This window comes from Habropoda laboriosa, unplaced genomic scaffold (assembly GCF_001263275.1).
Source record: "Habropoda laboriosa isolate 0110345459 unplaced genomic scaffold, ASM126327v1 scaffold124, whole genome shotgun sequence".
NCBI lineage: Eukaryota > Metazoa > Arthropoda > Insecta > Hymenoptera > Apidae > Habropoda > Habropoda laboriosa.
Genome location: NW_017100265.1, coordinates 1052725 through 1064466, shown reverse-complemented (window position 1 = coordinate 1064466; position 11742 = coordinate 1052725). Strand labels below are relative to the sequence as shown.

General features: G+C 32.6%; 3 protein-coding genes across 3 annotated transcripts in view; 2 read left to right on the top strand and 1 right to left on the bottom strand.

The window, feature by feature from the left end:
- The window catches only part of LOC108573142 (nuclear pore complex protein Nup85), a 2636-nt gene extending 1606 nt beyond the window's left edge, over positions 1–1030 (top strand). Inside the window, exons 5-8 of the mRNA XM_017935520.1 lie at positions 44–261; positions 332–550; positions 647–746; positions 820–1030. Coding sequence (XP_017791009.1) covers positions 44–261; positions 332–550; positions 647–746; positions 820–1030 — 748 coding nt within the window. The remainder of the gene's footprint in view (positions 1–43; positions 262–331; positions 551–646; positions 747–819) is intronic.
- A 1514-nt stretch (positions 1031–2544) lies between these two features.
- Positions 2545–10037, top strand: LOC108573143 (leucine-rich repeat serine/threonine-protein kinase 1). Its single transcript, XM_017935521.1, is given in 3 exon segments — positions 2545–2622; positions 2697–8035; positions 8037–10037. Coding segments are annotated over 2 exon segments (7332 nt in total). The 5' UTR covers positions 2545–2622; positions 2697–2704.
- Positions 10038–10745: 708 nt separating this feature from the next.
- LOC108573135 (7,8-dihydro-8-oxoguanine triphosphatase-like) overlaps positions 10746–11742 on the bottom strand; it is a 1740-nt gene continuing 743 nt past the window's right edge. Inside the window, exons 3-4 of the mRNA XM_017935512.1 lie at positions 11355–11500; positions 10746–10982 (exon numbers count right to left, since the gene is read on the bottom strand). Coding sequence (XP_017791001.1) covers positions 10789–10982; positions 11355–11500 — 340 coding nt within the window. The 3' untranslated portion in view covers positions 10746–10788. The remainder of the gene's footprint in view (positions 10983–11354; positions 11501–11742) is intronic.

Below are 11742 nucleotides of genomic sequence, written 5' to 3'. Positions count from 1 at the left end.
AAATTCGTAAAAGGAAAATTAAATTATATTTTATTTTTATCAGAGTCAGTAGTCAACTTCATGAGTCTCTCATATTAGAATATGGTAACACATTAATGGGACATCATTCTTTGTGGCAATGTGGTGCAAGTTATTTGATACATTGTCCTATTCAAGGTTTAGCCAGGCTAGAGATACTGTTACAGTCATTGCCAATGGGATCAGAAGCAAGAGTAAGCAAGATTCTAGACATAGCAAGAGATAATAAGATGGACCACATAGGTTGGTATTATTGTCTCTTACATTATTCCTTAAAGTAAAATATTGGCAATTTAAAAATTGTTTTTTCTAGTCACCAGCATATGTAAGATTCAAGGAATAAAATGCATAAAACAAGGAAGATTAGGAAATGCACTTGCTTGGGCATTAAAAGCTCAAGATAGTGGGTTTACAACATATATTGCAGATGAATTTTTGAAATATTATGCAGAAAATGGGAAGCTGGAATGTCGAGATTTATTGGAAAATTTAGGTTTCTGTATGATGGCTAGTGACAGACTGACATTTTTGGGTAAATGAAATTAAAAATATTTTAAACATAATTAAATTCTCTATGATATACTAATTATACTTATATAGTTTCTTTTTTTTTTGTATATTTAATTAGGCAAATATTGTGAATTTCATCAAATGTATGGAATTGGAGAATTTAAAGAAGCAGCAAGTTTACTAGTGTCCCTCTTAGTTTCAAATTTAACGCCTAAATAGTAAGTAAAATATAAATATTCACATCCTAATTGTAAATTAAAACTACTGTTCTATAGAAAGCTTTTGTTTTAGCTTTTGGTCAATCCTTTTATCGGATGCGATTCCACTATTGGAAGCCAAAGACGTAATTCTATCTTCTAGTGATTGCTTTGAATTATTACGTTGCGTTGAAGCGCATGGAGACGATCCGAAATTTCAAGGTGAAATTGAAATCTTTCGATTAGCTGTTGCTAGAAACTTGGCTCGAGCGTTAAGTCTTGAAGGTTGTCAAGTGGAGCATTAGAAAGTTTGTTAACAATTTATTATGTAAAATTTTTCTAATTTTTTAATTAAAAAAGGTCTCCATGCACAATCATTAATGTATTTTATTGAATCATAGCAAATCTCCTTCATTTTATAAATATTAGATTTGATAAGACTCTAAATGATAAAATTTGTAAATAAATAAGTATTTTTGTATATGTGATTTTTAGGCACAATTCAAATTAGTTTATAGAAATGTCAAAGAATTTGGCATGAATATTAAATGCGATTTTTATTTGTTATTATTACATACACTTTGTTACTATTACTATATCTCCTTTCGGATATGAGAACCTTGAATAAGCTTTAAAAAAAACAATGAATAGTTACACGTAAAAATTCGTTGGTTTTCATGCATTTGATATTCGGACCAAGGTCTATTCTCATTCACAATAAATATACGCAACATTAAATTAAAATTGAATAAACACCAATGTAATATAAATTATCTTAGTTTTTTTTAAATAAATACAGTTTTAAATAATGTTTAATTTTCAATAACAAATTTTCACTTTTTTTCAACAAACTTTTTATGCATTTTTGGGTACCAAGTAAAAGAAAAAAAGAAAATTCGTCATTGTACGATAAATATTATATAAAATATGCGCGAATACAATTTATAATGATTTTATAATTTACAACAAGCAACAAAATATTACATTATGATTTATAAATATTACGCAAAAGAATTTAATAAAAACAATTTTATAATTGATCATAATTAAAACTAAATAAAAATTTCAATAGTATTAACAGTAAAAGCACCATAATAGACGTTTACTGCGTGTAACGTAATCAATTGATAAAAAACGTTAGTAATCATATTACGTAATATCAGAGGTAATACTATTTATTTAAATCGATCCGCTGTTATTGATGCATAAAATTGTGGCTAAAGGTGCGTATATACAGTCGATAAAGAGAACTAACAAAATGGCGATCACTAAGTGTTATGTTTAGTATCGCGCTGGATTTTCTTTCTTAAAGACTATCGCGTCAGTCAAGTCACTACTTCAACTGTCCGTGTGAAAGAAACAACTAAAAAATATAGGGAAAAGATTGCGCGTGTACAGTGAATAGTAAAAAATTGAAAAATATTGATCGAACATAATTTTTGTGACACATTTTTAAACCGTACTCCGATTGATGTACGTTTTGACACATACGCGAGTTTTGTATTTATGCGCTAAATTTTAAATCGTCTACAAGATTATCATTTAATATAATGATGAAAGGAAAGTGGCGATAATATTAAAATAACAAAATGTTGAATAAAGTTAGAAATTATAATTGAAACATAATATTTTTAATGTGAAAGCGCGTAAATACTTAATCGAAATTTTACAAATGTATATAAACAATTCTAAATATCTAACTTCCACTTTAGATACAGTGGATATAAAATTTATAAAGGATGGTAAATTTTTTTATATATTAGATTGTAATGAATATAAAACATTTAATTTTGATCAAATTGAAAATAAAAAATCATATGCAAAATATCATAAAAGAAGAATGCATCAACAGTGTGAATGTTTAATTGAATATCAAAGGAATTTGTAGATACAGTTGGTAAGCAGAAAACAATATTTTTATAAATAGAAAATATAGAAGAATGATATAAAAGACATTATAAGTTTTTATAGTTTACATCATGGAAGATTATACCCCTATTGATGAAGATTTTCCTGGTCGTTTGTTACATCAAGCTGCTTTATGGGATAATGCAGAATTGTTAGAGGATCTATTACGAGGAGAGCATGCACAATACATAAATAGTCAAGATTCATGGGGTAGGACACCATTACATGCTGCAGCTATTACTGAAAATTCAAGGTGTTTGGATGTATTATTATCTGCTGGAGCTAATCCTAATACACCATGTGGACCACGAGGTCATTATAGGACACCATTACATATTTGTGCAGAACATGGTCATAGTTCAAACATTGAAAAACTTTTGAAATTCAATGCTAACCTAATGATTCAAGACAACAATGGTCAGAGACCAGCAGATATAGCTGAAAAATCTAAACAAGATGTCTGTATAAATTTATTTAAATTAGCAGCTGAAAAATATGAATTAACAAAACTTGCAGTACATGCTTCTTTACGTGCAACCTGCATTCAAGGAGATAGTATGGCAGCTAAAAATATTATACAAGGACATACAACTGATTTGGAGTGCATTATTAATATGGCACCAAATGGTGCAAATACTCTGCTTTTTATAGCATGTGAAATGGGACACAAAGAGATAGTTCGTCTGCTTCTGGATCATGGTGCAGATTGCAGAATGCATCCTGTTACCAAATACTGTCCATTGTATATAGCCTGTTATAACGGTAAAGTAGAAATCGTAGAACTGCTACTCCGAAATTTTCCTAAACAAGTACAATCTTTAACAGTGGAAAAATGGTTACCAATTCATGCAGCTGCTATAAATGGTCATCATTTAGTTATTGATTTACTATTGAAATTCGAATATCCGCAGCACACGTATCAACGTTACAAAGATTCATCCGGAGAGTTCGAGTACGAGATGCCATTTGATATAAATACTCAAGATGTTACAGGACAAAATGTTCTTTATATATCTAGCATGCTCGGGAATATTAAGATCGTAGAATTGTTGTTAAACTATAAAGTAAAAGCGAGAAAAATCAAAGAGGAAGACATAGGAGTGGCGCAACCGATTCCTATGTCGAAAAGAAAAATTTCAAGCGGAATACAAAGATTAATGTCTAGTTTAAACTTTAGAAGCAAAGCGTTCGATAAAAAGGATGACAATATGATATGTCCATTAAATTTAGATTTGTATTGCAGCAATGCTACCGAAACTTCTTTACACACCGCGGTAAAAGGCAAACACACAGAAGTAGTTACCGCTTTATTATTGGCAGGTGCCGATCCTAATTTGCCTGTAAAAGTTCCTTACGATCAGAGCGATCCAGAAAGTAATTATTCTAGTGCATTAATTATAGCCTGTCAACAGCGTGACATCAAGATTGCCGATCTTTTATTGAAGCACGGTGCTGTGGATAATACATGCAAAGCAATCAAAATTGCCGCACAAAATCGGGACGAGCCTCTGACGGCAAAACTTTTATCTATAAAAGCTTATCCAGATTCAGAATACAAAATCAATAAAAAAGCTATGACAGAATGTACTCAAACTTCTCACTTTTCTGCGTTATCCTCGTTTGGAAATGTTACATACTCGACGCTATTTCCGAATACACCTACGATGATAAACTGGCACGATCAACAGTGTCATCTCTCGCAAATACGAGCTCAATGGTTGACCGATGCCGTATTACACGTAAACAAAAAGCTAAGTGCTAAAAATAACGATTTGGTACTGTACGCTATCACGAGGATAGATATTTCTCATAATTCCATCACATCTGTACCATCCACTATATTTTATTTACAGAGTTTACGATACCTTAATATAGCGCAAAATAAAATAGATACTCTTACAGCTGAACAAAAAAACCCTAAAGACAAATTATGTCCAGTTCTGGAAGAGATGTACCTCCAGGATAATCGATTGGAACAATTGCCGGAGTTCATAATGAATCTACCCGGACTGGAGATCATGGACGTTTCGAACAATAAACTGCAATGTCTTCCGGACAATTTATGGCGGGCGCCAAAATTAAAGGAATTGAACGCGTCTTTTAATTTGTTGAAAGATTTACCAAGTCAAGTATCACAAAATATAACACGAAAATTGCAACGGGAGGACTGTCTGAACAATAGTCCAAGTAGTCGAAGTTTAGCGTCGCAATTGGCTATATCACGGGAGGACTCGTTGGAATTTGAGTCATTCACTAAAATAGCGAACGCACAAATCATCGAAATGGATCGTCCTCATGTATGGACTAAGTCCGTTCAAGTGTCGGAAAAAATTTCAGACGACAATGAAGGTGGAGCAAGATCGGTGCTGGCATCGTTAAACTTGGCACATAACTTATTCAATAGTATTCCAGTGGCGTTGCCGTGTTTAGCTGTTAATCTGGTACGATTGAACATGGCTTACAATTCTCTTAGATCCATGAGCCATATAACTTCGTATCCAGCAAGCTTAAAGCAGTTAGATTTATCAAACAATCAAATCTCTCGTTGGCCCAGTTTACCACAAGTGGATGGCGCCGACTTGATGGAACAAGCAAACACCGCATGTTATTGCCCCGCAACTAACATACAATCTCCAATTGTTCCAGGCAGTAACAGGCAAACGGCAACGTCGTTGCGTGATGTAGTTCTCATGTCGGTTTGCACGCACAGACGTCATTTGCGTTTAGAAAATTTAAGAACGTTGATCCTCGCTAACAATCTATTGAACAGAATTCAATTAACATCGGTAGACGACGGTGAAATGCCGAATTTAGAAGAGGAAAACATAGACAAGGACACGAAGATCGGTTATTCTGGCTCTAAATTGTACCTTTTGTTTCCTAATGTCAGTATGCTCGATGTTAGCAATAATAGATTAAAAGAGATTCCACAGAACATTTATGAACTGAGTAATCTGTCTGTTTTAAATATAAGTGGCAACTCGGATATCGTTGAGTTGCCACCACAAATGGGATTACTTTCTCGTTTGTGGAATTTAAATACTCAAGGTTGTAGACTACAAGAGCCTTTGAAAACAATGATCGAATCGAAAAAATATAAAACAATGGATGTGATCGGTTACTTAAAGTCAATTTTAGAGGATGCTAAACCGTACGCTCGAATGAAGTTAATGATCGTGGGAATTCAAGGTATTGGTAAAACTAGCTTATTAGAACAACTGAGGCAAGAGGGTGAAGTTCCAAGTAAGAAGAAATCATCGGAACATTGGGCGAAAAGAATGGGTAATAAGAATATTAACGCAAAGACTGCTAGGGGAACAACGATATCTACCGTTGGCGTTGATATCGGAGATTGGATCTACGAAAAGAAAGTGAGAGGCCAGTCATCCCACGGCCCAGTTTATTTTAGAACGTGGGATTTCGGTGGACAAAGGGAATACTACGCAACGCATCAATACTTCTTGTCTAAGCGTAGCTTATACTTGGTTGTTTGGAGAATTACGGATGGTTTTAAAGGTGTATCTGAAATATTTCAATGGTTGGTAAATATTCAAAGCAGAGCACCTAATTCACCGGTGATCATTGTTGGCACTCATTACGATATATCTTATGAACATAGCGAAGCTTTACAGCAATACATTCGCGATAAGTTTATAAACGTGGTAGATGCTGAAAAGTGTGGTTTACCAAAAGTCATGGAGACCATCGAAGTGAGCTGTAAAACAAGGCATAATATAAAAATGTTATGCAATCTGGTATACGACGTTGTCTTTAGTTTGAGATCAGCCGGAAGCAAAGAATTGTTACTTGAACAAAAGGTTCCTGCCAGTTATCTTGCCTTGGAGGATGTGGTGATACAGCTTGCGCACGATAGAAAATTGTCGGGTGCGGATCCGGTTTTGAAAGCCGATCAGTACTATGGAGCAGTGAATAACGAACTTCAGAAATTGCACAGATCCTTCAGAGATCCCGCGGAACTACATCAAGCTACACTTTTTCTCCATGAAAATGGCATTATTTTACATTATGACGACGCTACTTTGAAAGATCTATACTTTCTTGATCCCCAATGGCTTTGCGACATGTTAGCGCATGTAGTAACAATACGTGAAATCAATCCTTTCGCCAGATCTGGTATAATGAAATTGGATGATATTCAACATGTTTTTAAATCTTCAACGATGTCGTCTATAGATACGCAAGGATATATCGTTAGCTTGTTAAATAAGTTCGAAGTTGCGTTAACTTGGGATTATCGTACATTATTGATTCCTTCTTTGTTACCAACCGAAGAAGATATTTTAAGAAATAATCAAATAATCAAAATTCCAGTGAAAACACGAGGTTGGCATGTACGTTCTAAGAAAATTACGTCTCCGATGATAACGTTTCAAAATTCCTCCGGAGAGGGTAAATCAAGCACAGAATGTGTGCTAACATCTAGGTCACAACCGGATTGTTCTGTTACGAGACTGCTTTTAATGTCTTATTTTCCCAGCGGTTTTTGGTCGAGGCTCATAACTAGAATTTTAGCTGACGATGCTATTGCTGAGATTGTGATGTCATTTTTAGCGCCTTTTAAAGATTTCGTTGACGATAACATTTTTACAAGCTTGTTAGATACACAAGCGGAATGGGTACTTTGGCAAACAGGAATAGAACTAAGATATGCTAATATTACTTTGTTGCGTCTCAAAGAAGTCAATTACAATTTAAAAAATTCACCATACGACTACAGGCAGTTTAAGTTTAAATTAAAACAAGATGGAATATGGTGTACAGTAGATTTAAAAAATTCAGCAATTTTAGAAATTTGGTTTCCAGTTGATACTTTGGTGATTAAACAACCCATAATGTCAGATTCAGTTGAAGAAGAACCGATGGGTTATCAAGCAATTGTAGTTGAACCTCGTCCAGAAAGTATACCGCAATTACTGGCGTTAATTGTCGATCATATTGATATTTTATTAGAAGATTGGTATCCTACGTTAGGAACACGTTTTGTGCATACATCCGAGGGTAAATTATTAGTTACACGACTTATACCGTGCCCTCGATGTTTATTAAATAATGGAGAGAATGAAAACGAAATTAGTGATAATGATCGCTTAGCGGAAGATATTCAAAGATATTATATAAATAGAGAAAGACAAAGCCAGGATAGTTATAAGTCTGATGGTGATAGCGGCGTTGGGTATGATAGTTTAACATCAAGCAGAATGCCATCTTTAGAAGGACATCCAGATGTTATTAAACAAAATATCCATTCTGAAGGTATTTTAGCATATTCCTGGATGGTCGAGGAATGTATACTGTCTGCCTATAGTAATAAACCAATTAGTTGTCCTAAACACTCTGACATACCATTATCACATGTAGCATCGGATATAATTTTTATGGATAGGTCGAGGAGCATTTGGGTTTGTATTTAAAGGTGTCTGTCGTTTACCAGGAACATATCAAAAGGTTGATGTTGCTATCAAAATGTTACAACCAGTTCCACCGGGTCCGAATTCGAAACAATCTGCTGTTCTTGCTTATAAAGCTGCACAAAGTAAATGGGATCGAGATCCTTTACAGTATGCTTGTAAAGCATACTGTACTGCAAGGCAAGAACTAAATATTTTGTTAACACTCAGACATACAAATATTGTACCTTTAATCGGAATAGTAGTAAGTCCATTAGCACTAGTATTAGATTTAGCACCAGAAGGTGCATTGGATAATGTATTAAAAAATTACAGACGTTCAGGTGCTAAATTAGATCCATACACATTACAAGCTATAATTCTTCAGGTAGCAAAAGCTGTAGAATATCTTCATCAGCAACATGTAATTTATAGAGATTTAAAATCAGAAAATGTTTTAGTCTGGCAGATGCCTTTACCATTTCAAGATCATCCTGAATATCCTGTCCATGTTAAAGTAGCTGATTATGGCATATCCAGATTAACATTACCAACTGGTGCTAAAGGATTTGGAGGAACAGAAGGATTTATGGCACCTGAAATTATTAAATATAATGGTGAAGAAGAATATACTGAAAAAGTTGATTCCTTTTCATTTGGAATGTTCATATATGAATTGATTACCTTAAGACAACCATTTGAGGGCCATGAAGCAGTTAAAGAATGCATTTTGGAAGGTGGGAGACCACCATTAACATATAGAGAAACATTTCATCCTTGTTATGCTCTTGATTTAATGGTCATATGTTGGGCTCAAAATCCAAAAGATCGACCTACTGCAAGTCAAATAGTTTCCATTGCTTCTGCACCTGAATTTACACATCTTATAGATGTTATATTATTAACAGAGAGAACTCAAGTAACTGCTACTACTATGACAAATAGGACTATAGAAGAAAACATAAGTGGCGATGAAATTTGGTTCGGACATAATAACGGTGAAGTTGATATGTTATTAGGAACACAAAAAGGTTGGTTACAACATGTTAGAATTGAAACTCCAATAATACCATATGCAATGTGTGGAGTAGATGGATACATATGGATTGGTGATGATACAGGGCAAGTACATGTTTACTTAGGCAGTAATTTTGGTTGTGTTGCTAGTTATAAACTTGAACTTGACCACAGTATAGAATCTAAAATAGTGGGTTTAATTTATTTAGAACAAATGAAACAATTTGCAGTAGCATTGCATAGTGGAAAAACATTTTTATTATCAAATTCTTTCACACAAATGAAAAAGATGGAAATTGTGACTGATATTCAAGACAATATAAAGACATTTTCTTTGGCAGCTGTTTATAAGAAAAAGCGTATACTAGAATTATGGGTTGGACAAAGTTTTGGTAGAGTATCAATTTATGTTTTAAAAGACAACAGTTTAATAGATACAGTACAAGTTTCTCATGTAACCGGAGATGCAGCTATTAAAAATGTATTTGCTACACATTTATTGAGTGCTGAAAATTTCGTTTTATCATATACTTACCCTGGATGTATTGTGTATCAATGGGATGTGGATACTAGGCAAATAATAAATAAATTAGACATGTCTAAATTAGTACCTTGCTCAGAGAGTCTGAAATCCATTTCTATAGAGGAAAACTTATCAACAGAAAAGTGCCAAGTGACAGCTCTTGAAACTTGTAGAAATCAGTTATACATTGGTACTACTTGGGGATGTATTGTAGTAGCTGAATGTAATTCTCTTAGACCAATTACTGTTTTCAGGCCTTTTGAAGGCAAAGTGTGTCAAATAATATCATTTAAATCAACAGATGAAAAAAAATTGGTACTGGCAACAGTTGGTCAGGGTTATAGAAGTTTAATTTCACGATACACAGATTTTCCAATTGATAGTTTAGATGCAGAAGATCTTAAGCATAGTATGTATGCTCTTTTATGGAGATCCGAACATTGGTCAGCTGCTTAATTATAATATTTTATAATAATATAATGCCAAGAGTGCTTTGTGGTGCAAATCTAAAAGTGATAATAACTGGTTGAGAGTTCTATACGTCCATGATATATTTTAGTCTGTAGACTTTAAGCTTTCCATCTTGCCTCATCTAATATCTTTTGAGCTGAAGGTAAAAATATTTATCCTTTAATCTGTCCAAGCTATACGGTGCTTGATTTAAATATTCTCTGCAAAATTTTAATTTGCAGAATGAGCATAATTTAAGCAGGATATTTTATTCTTCCTGTGATGTAACACAGTATAGTTTTGTAACTTATTATAAGTACTTAGGTTTGCAAAATAATGATAAATTCGTTTGATAAAAAAAATTTAGAAAAAGAGATTATTAACCTCGCAACATATTTCAAAAATTTATTTATTGATCTCTGAAATATCACTAAACATCTACATATATGTCTACTACAATTTAGTATGTGTGCTTTTACTTGATGCAAAGTTGCAGGTACAACTAATGTAGTACCAATGTAACATACCTGTACAATTTCTGCTTAAAAATCTTTTTCAATGTAATCTAAAGTTAATAAGTGATAATGGTAATTTCAAGATGGTTTTACTATAGAAAGAATTATTAAATTAATGTGAAGTCAAATTTTCTTATGATTATAAAAATGTGAAAGTGAATTTTTTAATAATAATTACAGTTATTAATATGTAAAGGAATGTGTGGAAATTGTGAATGAAGGGTGAGTGTTAAAATACATAATTAAGAGGTATGATCTACTGTTGGTAGTTCTTCCACAGTTTCAATGTTATGCTTAAGAATTAGGTCCTGACCTCGGTACAAAAAGTATCCCTTAAATAATTCCCCTTGTAACATGTAAGGGAACCAATATTCATCATCCGGCCACATCTGTTTGAAAGGAATATCTTTCAAATTATACCATTTGGGTCGCATTTCTGAACAGAAAAAGTACATTTACAATGATAGCATATTTATTATATTTTTAAGTAGATAAGCATTAGGTATGGCAAAAATCATGTAATGAACACATTTTCAAACTTTTTCATTTTGTTCAAACATATTTTTAGATTCTTTTTGGGTTTTTAATTGATTTTTACAATTTACATAATTCAAGCCATAATATGCAATCTCATGCTTGTAATTAGATGAAGATTATTGCAACATGATTAAAATAAACAATCATAGAATCATTGCATCATAAATGAAATTGCACATATAATATATATGATTAATAATAAGAATAAATGTTTGATAATGATGTAATATTAATTTTAGTTGAAACTGCAAAATATTTGAAAATTAAATACCTTCAGATTCTATTACTTTTCCACAGTATTTGTATGTTTCAAAAACATGAACTTCTAACAGATCCTTATTATCTTCAAATTCAAAATATAAGATTCCAACTTTTTTTAATTCTTGTGCAGATAAACCACATTCTTCTTTTAATTCACTGAAAAATTTCAAAGATGTAATTTGAGAAATTTGCTTTACTTTTTGATTATCTTATATGTGATAGCAATATTATAGCAGCATATGCAATATTTATATTACACTGTGTATATTGTATTATTAGTTTATATATTTTTTTTATTATATTTACTAATTACTGTCACAATTTTAATTTATGCATAATACTTTGTATTTATTTAATTATTTAAAACTGTACCTGTATATACAAGATGATTCATGGAA